This window comes from Leucopleurus acutus (genome assembly GCF_964270905.1).
Source record: "Leucopleurus acutus genome assembly, chromosome: 3".
In the NCBI taxonomy this organism is placed as follows: Eukaryota; Metazoa; Chordata; class Mammalia; order Artiodactyla; family Delphinidae; genus Leucopleurus; species Leucopleurus acutus.
The window spans coordinates 11,920,085-11,933,508 of NC_139145.1; the positions used below are offsets into that span (position 1 = coordinate 11,920,085).

The following is a 13,424-nucleotide window of genomic DNA, read 5'->3' on the forward strand; positions in this document are numbered from 1 at the left end:
TGTCCCCTGGGACATGACAGCCGGCGTCAGGGACAGGTGTGGAGAGGGGGTCAGTGGAAGGTCAGCAGGGAGGGGCTGGCACTGCAGACTCCTCTGGGTGTCACGGGAGGGGTTGTGACTATTAAGCCTGCCTGGCAATGAAGCTACACATCAGAGGGGAGGTGACTTTCTGGAGGGTAGGGCTGGTGGCTGATTGCCGGAACTCCAACTCAAACTTGGGGGCCAGGGAGGAGCTGGGCCAGGGTCTGCCTGGGGTCCCCCCAGCAGGCCAGGGTGTGGGGCAGAGCTTGGGGTCTGAGCCTCTCTGCTGTGTGACCTTGGCAGGTCTCTCAACTTCTCTGGACATGAGCATCTAAACTGGGGTTGGGGGACTTCCCTGGTGGCACAGTGGTTAAGAATCCGCCTGCCAGTGCAGGGGACACGGGTTTGAGCCCTTGTCCGGTAAGATCCCACATGCCGCGGAGCAACTAAGCCCGTGCGCCACGACTGAGCCTGTGCTCTGGAGCCCGCAAGTCACAACTACTGAGCCCACGTGCCACAACTACTGAAGCCCGCGCACCACAACGAAGAGCAGCCCCTGCTTGCCACAACTAGAGAAAGCCCGCACGCAGCAACAAAGACCCAACGCAGGCAAAAAATAAATTAAATAAAAAATAATAAAATAAACTGGCGTTGTGGGGGTGGAGGTGGGGAGGAGGCAGGGGTTGGCAGCCCGGAGCTAAAGAAGCCTGTCACCAAAGACAGAAGCATTCATCAAGTTCAATGTTTTATATCCACATCAGTATCAACGTACCATACAAAACCGGCCTGCCAGCCTGGCCAGGCAGGCAGGAGGTGGGATGGGGTGGGGGTCCGTGGGCGGCATAGAAAACCAGGGCTCTCGTCCCAAAGAGGAGAGAAAAGAGGGCTTTACGTACAGTCAAGGAAAAACAAAATCAGAGCCCGACATGATTGAGAAGCCTTGAGTCTGCGTCGCGTAGAGGTGCTGTGGGCAGCGCTGCGTGTCGGCTGCCCCAGAGGTGCTGGTGGCCTCAGTTCCTGGGAGGCCTGGGGTCAGCTCATGAGTTTATTTTTACTTATTTTCTTTTTTGGGATTACTTCTTGGCAGCAGCCCCATTGTGGTGTTAACTGGGTTTCACTTCAGGATTTGAAGGGGAAGTTGGGGTCTGTGGGGCAGGTCCCACCTGGCCCCAAACGTCATGGATGAGGTTCTTGGAAGTGGCCAAGCAAAGTTCCTTCCTGCCCTGATCCCAGGTCTATGGCTTAAAAATCGGGGTACCCAGGTCGGGGCCGCACAGCCCGGAGGCCTCTGTAAACATGGCAGGTGCAGCCAAGGTGGGGCTTTGGGGACCCCAGGGGCCTGTCAGGGGCAGGGCACAGGGGTGTGGGTAGCCAGAGCTACAGGGAGGGCAGTGCCGGTGGGGGAAGGGGGATGGAGTGGGGGAGGCGGGACCCCCACAATAGAAGGAAAGAGACCAAGAGGAAAAGAGAGGACAGACAGATGGAGCTAGAAAGAGACAAAGTGTGACAGCGGGAGAGATGCACAGAGACTCAGAGAGATGGAGAGACAGGCAGACATGGAGGAGAACCTGAGAGAGACAGAATTGCAGAGAGCTAAAGAGAAAAACAGATAGACCTGGAGACATTCACAAAGACGAGAGAGATGGAGAAAACCCAAGAAAGAAGAGACAGGTTCAAAAAGATGGAGACCGCGGATGTAGCTGCCACCCCAGCTGGGCCAGTTCTCCTGCTCAGAGCTCAGCGGGTGGCAGGTGGGGGCCCGGGGCCCGGGGCGCGCACAGGATGGGCAAGTGTGACGGTGAGCGCGTCGTTGTGCTGCACCAGCGAGGCGTGCTGGTAGTGCAGCACCAGCTCCTTCAGCGACCCATACAAGTTGTAGGGTTCTGCGAAGCCAAAGCCCGTGGCTGTGCGGTAGATGACGCAGTGTTTGGTGTCACCGTCTACCCTGTGGGTGCAGGCGAAGGGGTGGGTCAGATGGTCCCCCACCAGGCTCTCCCAGCCCCGCCCCCCTATTCCTGTCAGGTGACCCTGCCTGGGACGTGTATTTCCCCCTTTCCTGGATGCTGGATGCCGACCCGGTCCAGACCCCGCCATCTCCTGCTTTGGTACCGTCCCAGCTTCCTCCCCCGTCCCCAAGAATCCAGGGCTTCTTCCTGTCTTCCCGAGGCCTAACATACAGGTGGCACTCAATGAGAGCTCTCGGAAGGAATGGGCGGATCCCTCCTCCCCACCTTCAGTCCACTCGCGTTCCCTTGCCAGGCACTCACACCACAGAACAGGCATAGCAGCCCCGCTGGCTGCTTTCACGGATGAGGAAGGTGCCATCTCGCTTGCCACTCAGCATTTCCTCAGCTTGGGTGCGGTTGATCTTGCCTACATACCATGTGCGTTCCTCGTGGTGGGGGAGATCATCTTCATCCTCCATCAGTGAGTACTGGCTGTGGGGGAGGCAGGGAGGAGCCCTGGTCACTTACTCGTTAGCCTCCAAGGTCCCCCTGCCACCTGGACAACTGTCCCTCCCTGGTGAACTCCTATTCATTCTGCAAAGCCCACCAAAAATGGCCCCTCCCCTGGGACGACCCCTCCCCCCCACCACAAATTGGTCACTCACTCCTCAGTCTCGTTCTTGATCCCCAACCATTCATTGATTTTCTTCTGCCGGGCACCTTTCTGAGTGAGCCACCTGGGGGGAAGAGGAAAGGTGGGCTCCTGCCGCTCTGCTGGTAGGGGAACAGCAGCTGCAACACAGGCAGGGCGAGCCACCATGGGCCAGGCCAGCCTGGTTGGAGGCAAGGGCTGACAAGCGCAGGTTCTGGGTGTGATACCCCTGGTTGCCACAAGGGGTCAGCCTTGGCCTGGCCAAGGACCACTTGAACCCAGGTGGACTCCCCAAGCTCTGCCAGGGAACCCCCCTATTTATTGTGTTTCTGTTAACACTTTTTGAGACTCTGGATTGTACCATCATGGCAAGGTCTTATCACTATCAGAGGCTCAGTCCTGGGGACTACACGGTGGTGCACCTTTGCACAGGGCAGATTTACAAAGGACTTTGAAAGGACCAAGTGAGCTAATATGTGCAAGGTGCTTGGCACACAACAGGTGCACATGAGCGTCCAAGACCCAGGCGGAAGAAGGAAGCCCCTGATGAAGTCCTCAGTGGGTCAGTGGGCAGAGGAGGGATCTTGGGCTCAGGCTGGGCGCCGTGTGCTGGGTGGCACAGTTGGCATTCATGGAGTGGACCCTGTCGGAGGCTCCCAATGACCTGGCCTCGTGAGAGCAGTGTTCCCATTCCACAACTGAGGCTGAGGCCGCCGCACAGGGAGCCCTTCTGAGGGGGCTGGGAGGGGCCTGATCGAGAGGGAAGGGGCTGGCGGACAGACGAGGGGGCTAGGGGACCAGGTAGGGCTAGTTGGTGGAGAAAGCAAGAGTGAGACGCATGCAGAGGTCACCTCGCCAGGTGCCCCTGCACTAACGGGGGGATCCACGGGTGAGCGCAGAGCCAGGCACTCACACGAGGTACTGGTCTCTGATCTTGCGCAGCTGCATGAGGTCTGGCTTGAGGCTGTTCATGCGCTTGTCAATCTCTCGGTTGTCGGAGGCCTGTGCCCGCAGCTCCTGTTCCAGCTTTGTGCGGCTCTCGTGGATCTCAGCAATACGAGACTTAAGTCGCTCTGAGTTCAGCAGGATCCTGTGGGAGGAGTGGCTCAGAGGCCTCAGATGGCTCCCAGTATCTAAGCCTTTGGACATGCTGTTTCCCTGATTGCTCTTTCTGGCAAACTCCTATTCATCCTTCAAAGCCCATTTCAACTGACCCTCTCTTCCCCTGAAACCCAGGCTGCCCTCTCTGTTTCCGTTCTTTCCCCACTTGTGCTGTGTCAGATCAAGGTGCAGTAGGGCAGGGCAGAGGAACCAGACTCACCTCTGCATCTCTTTCTCATTGCCCTCACGCCGGAAGCGCTCCAGATATTCCTTGCTGCACTTCTCCTGTGTCTGGCCCTGCTCTTCAAAGATCTTGATAGTCTCATTGAAGGCCTCAATGGCTGTGCGCTTCATCTGCAGTTCCTGGAGGAGGGGGTAAATCTGAGCACCTCCTGGGACTCCATCCAAGTCCCTCGTGAGGGATAAAGGCAGATCCCAACCTGATATGGAGACTTTGCTCAAGCTGTTCCCTCCACCACGTGCATCGTTCCTCTAGCCCCTCCTTCGCCAAACGAACTCCTATTCAGCCTTCAAACCCCACACTCCCCAAACCCCCTCTTCCTTTAGATCCTCCTTTAGGCACCTTAAAAAATACCTGGGTCTGTGAGCACGGCTGAGAATTAATGATAAATCTAGTTGCTACAATTCATGGGGCTCCTTCTCAGAGTAGATGCTGCACCAAGCACCTTCCATGCATCATCTCATAAAACCTCCCAAGAGCCTCCTACAAAGTCAGAACTATTAATGGGGAAACTGAGGCTCAGGGGGCCTAAGCCATTTCCACGGTCATGATGTTCCTAATTGATCCCAGACAGGTATCTTGTCCACTTAGAACCTCAGGTGACCCATCACTAGAAAGGGGACAAGACAGAAATTGCTCAGGGACTACAGGGGAGACAGAGAAATTCCCTGCTCGAGATGGGATGTTCTATCTGAATAAGTTGCATCTCAACTTACAAAAGAAATTTATTAACACAGTCCTTGAGTAATAAAACCTCCCCCCACTTCCTTGTTTTTAAAAGACAGACACTGCTCTTTTCCATGACCTCCCGACCCTTTGTCTTAGGCAACTCTTTGTCAGGTGGTTATTATCATTTTGAATAACATCCAGGTTGAAGGGGATGGAGAAGTAATTAAGACTCACGGTTCCAGTTTCCAGATGGGGAGACTGAGGCCCAGAGGCTCAACCAAGACATCTCCCACAGCTCAGCCGCTCCTGGGAGGCTGGTTGGTGCCTCTTCATCCGTTTTGTTTTTTTGTTCTTTTTAGAACCACATACATTGATTTCTATGTTTTTAGGGTGGTCCCTGGTTGTAAGAGCCTGCTGTGACCTAGAAGTGGACGTCTGTCCCTGTGGCCTTGGCACTGCCCCTCCGTGCCTGGGTCTCCCGGGGTGCGCTGGCCCGCGGTACCTGGGAGGTGCGTGTGTACTCCTCGTAGAGCTGGTCATACTCGCGGCTCTTGTCCTGGTACTGCTGGTGGTAGACCTTGAGCTGGGCGCCCACTGCTTCCACACTGTCCTCCTTGACGATCTGGTCCTGGGGATACCCGGTGCCGTCAGGGAAGCTACCTGGGAAACAGGCCCAGGGCCGGCCAGGCACCCCCCCCCCCCACCGCCCCCAGCTCCCGCCCCAGCCCTGCACCTGCTGGTACTTGGACACCGGGTAGAGGAGCCGCGTGTCCAGCTTGGCGTTGTACTGAGCCAGCGACTCGTGGCGGTAGTGGGTGATGAGGTCCACGACAGAGCAGAAGGTGAGTGGCTCCGAAAAGCCGTAGTGCCCGTCTCGGTGGAAGACCTTGATCAGTTTGTTGTTCCCACCTTTCCTAGGGGCGGGTGAGAGGGGGTGTCAGCAACCAGCAGCATCCGCCAGACCCAGCAACGTCCCACTGGCTGTGTGACCCCCAGTCCTCTGACCTGGGTGTTCTCCCTCCCACCGCTCACCCCTGGTCTCCCTGAAGGGACAGGCCCCCACCTGAGGGTCAGCGTGTACTCCCCCTGGATCTTGCTAGATGCATCTCGGACCAGAAAGGTGCCATCAGGTGTGTCCCGCAGTTTCTCATTTACCTCCTCCCTGTGGAGACAGCCAGGACTGGGGCTGCCCACTGGGAGACCCGACCCCTCAGGCTTTGCCCACCACGTGGCTCCACCCCACAACCCTACCTGGAGATGTCACCCCAGTACCACTCAGCATCCTGCAGGGAGGGCGGGTTGCCCCCATTGGCCAGGCCTGTGGGGGCTGGCTTTGCCTTGGGGGGTTTTGGCGGCAGTGCTGGGGGACAGGAAAACAAACGCACACTGAGCACCAGTTGTATACTGTGGCCAGCTCCCACTGCGACCAAGCCTGCTGATGCTGGCAGGGCTCCAAGTCAGCATCCTTGGTCCCCAACGATAGGAGCTAATAAAAGGGGGTGGAGGTCACCTGGGGGCGCAATCTCCTGTTCCTCCAGATGTTCCTGAAGCAACTTCTCCACCAGAAGCGCAGGGAAGTCGGGGGTGGCCTCAGTTCTAGGGAGAAGGGACGTGTCGTGAGCGCTGGGTAGGGCCTGGTGTGCACAGGGCCCTGCATGTGCATGTGCGTCTGGCGGGGGGGTCTACGTGAAAGCATGTGAGGGGAAGAAGAGTAGGTGACGCAGGCTGGTGTGCGAGACCCACTACTGTTTATGTATATGCAGTTAGCTCCCAGTAAGTATTCATACAACAAACAACAGGAGTCAGCATGTGAAGGAAGGTACAGACACCACCCAAGTGCCGGCCCTCCGGTCTAGGCCCCATCGCCTTGTCCCAAACCCTGCTAGAGTCTTCCTGGACCTCAAGTCCCACCCCTTGTTATCTTTCCTAGCTCGCCCATCATGACAGCTCTGGCCTCTTCCCTCGCTGGGCCCCGTCCACACTCCTTTCTCATCGTCTAGACCCCCGCCCTGGCTACGTCTCCAGCCCTTCCTCCATCTAAAGCCCCACCCCTTTTTGCTCCGTCTCAGCCCCGCCTCCCCAGCCCCGGCCTCTCACCCGTCGGGCGCGCCCCCTGGCGGCGGCGAAGGCGACGGCGCCCGCAGCAGCAGCGGCCCGAAGGCGGCGCTCAGGGCACGCACAGCTGGGCCCAGGGCTGGGGCGCGCCGGGCCACCCGGCCCAGGTGCTGGAGCAGGAAGCGCAGTGTGAGCGCGCTGTGCAGCGGCAGCGTCGGGGGCTCCAGCGCCGGCCCCACGGGCCCCGCGGCCTCTGCGGACAGACGGCCAGGGGAAGGTGAGCCAGGGCCGGCACCCGCCCGCCCCAGCGCCCTCCCCAGTCCGGGATTCCTGCCAGACTCACCCCGCAGGGCTCGGTGTGCCTCAGCCGCGGCCTCGGGTGTCACAAGGGGTGCGGGCAGCGCCAGCAGGAAGCCCTTCACGCCATCTGTTAGGGCTGCAGCGTCCCACTGCTCCATATCGTTCAGCGACCAGTCTGCGGGTGCAAGGGGGATACATCGATCCAAGGCGGGTGCAGGGAGGGGACATCATCCGTCCAGGGCAGGTTCCTCTCCCACTCTTGCCCACTGAAGCTTTCCCTCACCTGTGCGCGCGGCGGGTGCCTCAGGCCTGTAGCTGTCTAGCCCTGTGGGGAAGGGGATGGGGTAGGTCAGTGCCACCCCACGTGGCAAGGCCAGCTCTCAAATGCTGCCTCGACCCCCGTGTGGGGTCTGGGGTGGCTACTAACCTCCCAGAGGTAAGAACAGGGGGAGGGGAGGGAAATGGTGGCAGAGGGCACGGCACATGCAATGATGGGGTCTACATTCCCCTGGGAGTTACTCCTTCCCCAACTCAATATGGAGGCCCAGGACATCCAGACTCAGCCACTTCCCATACAGAGTGAGCCCAGCAGCCCTGTAAGGGAGATGAGCTGCCCATCACCAGAGGCAAGCAAGCAGAATCCAGGGGTTGCAGCCAGGCCGAGGCTCACCTGTCCTCTCAATGGCCTCCACAAGTTTCACCAGGATAGGGGGAGCCACATCAGGCGGGGAGAACTGCTCGGGTAGTTCAGGGAGTGTGAGGCCTGGCAGGAGGGGACAGAATGTTGGCAGGGTCCCTAGAAGGACCCGGGCCCCTCTCTTTGCCTGCTGCATCTCAGCCCAAGTGCCTGGCATCTGGACCACCACTCTGGGGTCGGGGGGCGGACAGAAGGCCCAGCTGGTGGGGCTGGGAGGGCTGAATTAGTGGGAAACGATTTTCTAGGTTAAAATATCAATTCACGCAACTACAGAGGCCAGATATAGCTGGCTGACTAGTGTCCTCCCAAATGGTATGTCCACTTCCTAACCTCTGGTACCTGTGACTGTGACCTTACTTGGAAATAGGGTCTTTGCGGATATAATTAAGGTAAGGATTTCAAGATGAGATCCCTAAATCCAATGACTGGTGTCTTTATAAGAGAAGGCCATATGAAGAGAGAGCCAGAGATTGGGGTGATGTGGCCACAAGCCAAGGTACACCTGGAGCCACCAGAAGCTGGAAGAAGCAAGGAAAGATCCTCCCCTAGAGCCTCTGGACAGAGCACAGCCCTGCCCACACCTTGATTTTGGACTTCTGGTCTCCGGAACCATGAGAGAATAAACTCCTGTTGTTTGAAGCCACCAGTTTATGGTAGTTCATTACAGCAGCCACAGGACACTCATACGGCAGGTTTAAGGCTCTGCCACAGGACACTCATACGGCAGGTTTAGGGCTCTGCCATTGCTTGCTGTGCAACCTCAGGCACAGGACCCACCCTCTCTGTGCCTCAGATTCCTCAACTGAGAAACTGGTCGATGGAATCATCTCTCCTTTCTCAGTGGGAACAACAAAGTGGTTGAAGAGAGTAAAAGGAAAATATCCCAGCTGGATCAGAACACCTCATTCCAAGGACCTTTCTCCATTTTCTAAGTCATTTTGCTTTAAAAAAAAAAAAATTCCCCCCTTTTAAAAATGCTGACCTCCTTCCATGTCCCAACCCCACCCCACCCCCAGCCCCATGTTTCTGCCCCACCCAGCCTTTTGTGCTCAGGCGCACTCTGCCTGCACGGCCACCATTGGATGCAGCTTTGGCCCTTGGCGGGGACGCCCTGGCACACAGCAGGAGCAAGCTGGGGCCTGCGGGGCCTCCCTGAATGATGGGCCAGGTGGTGCCTTGAGCTGAAGAAAGGCCCAGCTGTGTCGAAAATGAAAAAAAAAAAAAAAAAGTGAGGGAACAAGGGGAGGTGGGTGACATCCCAGCTGGTAAGGGGGCTCTGAAATTCAACTTTGAAATTTGCCTGTGACCAGTTTGCAAAGCATGGAGGGAGGTCCCATCAGAATAGGCATTATCCCCATTTTACGGATGAGGAACTGAGGCTCAGGGAGGGAGCAACCTCCCCGTGGGTGCACAGCCAGACGGGGGGCGCAGGTGACATCAGGGTTCGGCACGCAGCTCCCTGCGTGGAGTTGAATGGAGGGAAGGCAGGCAGCTGCAGCCTGCTGCCTGGTGGTCCCAGGATCCCGGAGGGTCAGGGCTTGAACAAAAGGACTAGTACTCCCCATTTCCAGATGAGGAGACTGAGGCCTGGAGAGGGCTGGTCCTAGCCGATGTCACATAGTCCTGGAAGATTTGGAGGGTGGGGCTGGGTGGCCGCCCGGAGTGGGGATGTGTGTGGTGTCTGGACCCAGGCCAGGCACAGGAGGGAGGCGGCTGTTACCAGGGGGAGAGGCAGATTCTGGCTGGGAGCCCGGATGGGGCCGCCTCCTGCTCCTCTAGGCCGAGGCGGGACGCAGGCCCCGGCCCTGGAGACGCCAGATGCTGCGAAGCCCAAGCCAGCAACCGTGCTGCCTCAGCACCCCGCCATTCCACCCCACGCTGTGGGACTCTGGCCTGACCCTCTCTGGGCACCAGTGTCCCTCGGGCACAAGACCAGGCAGGCCATCGGGTGGGGCCACGGTGCCTCCCAGGGGCTTTGGCCTTCACTGGGTGACTGCCCCTGAGCGAGTGGTTCAACCCCCTTGCACCTTGGTCTCCACATCTGTACACAGGGCCTCACTGGGCGGCTGTGAGGGTTGGAGCAGACCACGCCAGGTGCTCAGCACTCGTCAGCCTCCTCCCCACAAGCTGAGCCTCGGTTTCCCTGGTTGGAACCCACACACCCTGCCCAGCATACAGCCCAGCACGCAGCAGTTGCAGCGTATGTTCGGTGCCCTGATTCTCCACTCCCAGGACACTCTTTGTCTGCAAACCACAAGATGAAGCTAAATTGAGCCCCTGAATCTTACTGGACACTCCCTATTGTCTTCAAAATCAATCCCACGAAGTCCTTGAGGTGAGGACCCTGCCCCTTTTCTCACTCTGCTCCACCTGACGGCTTGCTCCCTGAACCCGTCATGACCTTCCCACCTCAGGGCTTTTGTCCTCGCTGTACCTGCTGCCTGGAGCCCTTTACCCCCATCTCTCCTGAGAGGCTCCTTCCTCACAGCATCTGTCATTCCCTAATCACGTTCTCGTCACTTCTTGAACCAGAAGCTCCATGAGGGCAGGGCCAGGCCTTGTGTCCACCACTCGGTGCCCAGTGCCATGAACCGCATCCAGCCCTTGACGGCAGTGTAATCAACATTTGCTGACCAACCAAATGTCCTTATTCCTCCTCTCCTGGAAGAAGCACCATGGCCTCATGGGAGAGAAGAGGAAACTGAGGGTCTGAGGGCACTCCCCCTTTCCCCCAGCCCTGCCAGGGCCCCTACCTGTTGCTCACCTGGCTCAGGGGGCCCATCTCGGGGCCTGGCAGGCAGTGGGCGTGGGCCACGTGGGCGAGGCCCAGGCCGGGCCAGGGTCACAGGCCCTAGGAACTCAACATAGGTGCCAGGGAAGTCACCGCGCTGCCGTGTACGCTCATTGAGGCCAGGCATCCAGCCCACGCTCTGTGGGCAGCGCTCGCTGCCCTCGGCCACGCCCAGCGCCTGCAGGGCTGCCCTGCTCACCACCAGCACGTCGCCCGGCAGCAGCTCCAGGTCCTCCGGCCGCTCCCGGCAGAACGGGTACAACGCACGGTATTGGAAGCCCTCGGCGCCAGCCATGGCTGGGCAGGGTGGGGTATGGATGGTCAGGTGGCTGCTTGGGGCCCCAGTGGCCCCATCAGCCTGGGGTGGGGGCCAGGAGGGTCCGCTGGGTGGGCTTGGGGACTCAGACCTCTATTTCCACCAAGACGTTACAGGTGACCACGGGGGATGCTCACGCCTTGCTTCCCACCATTGTTCCACGACCCTGACAAGGGTCACTCGTTGCTCGGTCCACCATTCGTCAACTGGTGGGAGGGGGTCGGCAGCAGCGTGATCTCAGGTCACTCAGCCGCTGCGTCCCCCCTCAATCCGTAGGGCTGGGCTGGACCGCTCACTCCCTCGCGTGGGGAGCCATCGGCTCCCGAGGCTGGCGGCTCTTCCAGCTGCGCCAGGCGAGGGGGCCGAGGGCACAGGCTGTCACCATGCTCGGCTCGGGACGCCGACCTAAGGGGAGAGGGGCAGGGCAGCATCAGCCAGTTTGGACTCTTGCCACCCCCAACTCAGAGATGGGCCCAAACACCAGGTTAGAATCCCCTGACTCATTGGGTAACAGGGGGCCAGTCCCTGCCCCCTCAGTTTACCCAGCTGTAAAATGGGTACAATAATAGCCCTCCTTTGGGGTTGTTGGGGGCAGAGCTCCAAAGCATCTGCCCCGGTCATATTGCATGCTCAGTAAACAAGCTCTTCATCATCCCTGTTAGAGATGGGGAATCTGAGGCTCAGAGCAGGGAGGTCTTTTTTGGACAACTCAATGGGCCAGGATGCCAGGACTCAAAAACTCAGATCCGTCCAACTTCACAAGGCCCAGGATAGATGAGAGGAGGCAGCAGCCACATGACAGATAGTTATACCCAGAGTGGGTAGGGTGTAATGGGTGATGCTCAGGGTGCTGTGGGAGCCCCGAGGAGAGACTGGGCCAGCTGAGCACAGAAGGAGGCATCAGGGGCAAAAGGCGGTAGGAAAGGAGGTCCAAGCAGAGGCCCTAGCACAGGCAAAGGCCTAGAGGTGAGTCCAAACAAATGGATCTCTGATCTCTGCAGGGGAGGAGGGAATGGGGGGGGCGGTGTCCAGACATTGCTCAGTTTGGTGCCCACAGTAGGTACTCAAAACAGAAGGGGGTTGGTGGGAGGCCAAGAGGACCTTAGCCCCAGGGTAGACATGGAGCCAGTAAAGGGTGAAGGGAAGGAGGGCACTACGACTGCCAAGAGGGAGGCTGCTGGATGCAGGGGCAATGATCACTCCTTAGGAGCCCCCAGTCTCAGGGAGACACAGCCCAGCACAGACACGTTCTCAATCTCAGCCCTGCAGGTTCAGTCCTCCAGAGAGGTTGGGGGGTGGTAGGCGGTGCTTTTCCTAGGGGCGGGTCCTCCAGAGGAGAGGAGGGGGCACTGGCCAGAGGAAATAGTACAGGCAAAGACTTGACAGCAAGAAATGCTTGCCGAGAGTTCAGGGTGGCTTTAAGAAAGGCGCAGACCACGCAGGGCCTCGAGTGGCCAGGCAGAGGGTCAGACTTTATCCCTCAACCACGGGAGCAGCAAGAGGTGTCCAAGCAGGGAGCACAAGCTCCACATTCCAGGACGCCCCAACTTACCCACTCCCTGGCCCCTGTACCCCCACTCTACAGGTGGGGAAACTGAGGCCCAGCGAGGGGGACGTCCAGGAAACCGCCTAAATCCGCTTGCCTGCCCGCCTCCGCGCCCAGCTGAGCACACGTTTGCACACGCCCCGGTGTGCGCGCCTGGGAACCAGCGCTCCCCGAATCCAAGAGGCGGGTGGAGAGGCCAGGCCTGGCTGGGGTCTTGGCGGCTGGACACAGGGCCTGCGCGCTCACGCGTGTGCAGACGCGCACTCGGGCCTGCGTGGACCCCGCAGCCCAGCCCAGGGGCCGGAAGTGGAGTCGACCCTCTACCGTCTTGCACCCCACTATGCCCCACACAATGCCTGGGCGCCCCTCATTACTGCTCGATGCCCCACTCCCGGCAGGGCCTCCCTCAATTCAGGGCCGCAGCTCCAACCCCTTATCTCTGCCTACGGTCCCCCGTTCCGCCCCCATCGTCCGGGGAAGGCTGCAACGCAGCCAGGTCGAGCCAGAGGCCTCCCGCTCCCTGCGGCCCCCAATTCCCGCGGAGCCCGATGCAACCCTGCTCGCATTCTGGCTTCCACCGTGGCCCCACACTCTGCCTGGGCGCCCCGCATCTGACCGAACCCCCAGACCGGCCTGCCACGCGGACCAACGCGGACTTACCTGGTCGCGGCCGCCACCGCTGCTGCCGCGGCCGCCGTCACGCAGAGCCGAGCCAGACCCGTGGCTCCACCGCGGCCGCCGTCGCCGCAGCCGCGGGATCCCCACCTCCGCCGCCGCCGATGTTCCGAACGGTCGGGCCCGCCCCCGGCGGAAACGACCGAGCGTATTCGGGCCGGGAGGGTGCAATGAGGCCGAGGCAGAGCCTGGGAATGCTCGAATGTTTCCGGAAAGAGCCGAACGTACTCCCGCGGGACTGGAGGGTAACGGGGTGGGGGTGGGGCGCCCCGAGATAGCCGATCATTTCCGGAAATAGCCGAACATAATCGGGTCAGATGAATAATTCCGAAGCTGGGCTCGGCTAGGCTCGGCTGGACTCAGAGATGCCCGAGCGATTCCGGAAATGACCGAGCGCGCTCCCCCTGAACCGGC

General features: G+C 59.5%; 1 protein-coding gene across 1 annotated transcript; it reads right to left on the bottom strand.

The window, feature by feature from the left end:
- Positions 1-1,691: 1,691 nt before the first annotated feature.
- Positions 1,692-11,138, bottom strand: PIK3R2 (phosphoinositide-3-kinase regulatory subunit 2). The gene is made up of 15 exons (XM_082835492.1): positions 10,447-11,138; positions 7,656-7,748; positions 7,269-7,310; positions 7,029-7,160; positions 6,728-6,938; positions 6,141-6,226; positions 5,882-5,990; positions 5,694-5,792; positions 5,364-5,544; positions 5,133-5,258; positions 3,941-4,083; positions 3,533-3,709; positions 2,633-2,704; positions 2,289-2,459; positions 1,692-1,966 (listed from the first exon to the last, which is right to left on the bottom strand). Exons 1-15 carry the CDS (start codon positions 10,766-10,768, stop codon positions 1,759-1,761), a joined length of 2,172 nt encoding a protein of 723 aa, XP_082691618.1. The 5' UTR covers positions 10,769-11,138; the 3' UTR covers positions 1,692-1,758.
- Between the last annotated feature and the right edge of the window lie 2,286 nt (positions 11,139-13,424).

Bases quoted from the DNA above. Each gene is read 5' to 3' on its own strand.
- PIK3R2 (XM_082835492.1), bottom strand. From the start codon at position 10,768: ATGGCTGGCGCCGAGGGCTTCCAATACCGTGCGTTGTACCCGTTCTGC. The intron at 5,991-6,140 runs GTGACCTCCACC...CCTGTCCCCCAG, and splicing joins ACAGGAGATTGCGCCCCCAG to CACTGCCGCCAAAACCCCCC. The intron at 5,259-5,363 runs GTGCAGGGCTGG...GGGTATCCCCAG, and splicing joins CGGTGTCCAAGTACCAGCAG to GACCAGATCGTCAAGGAGGA.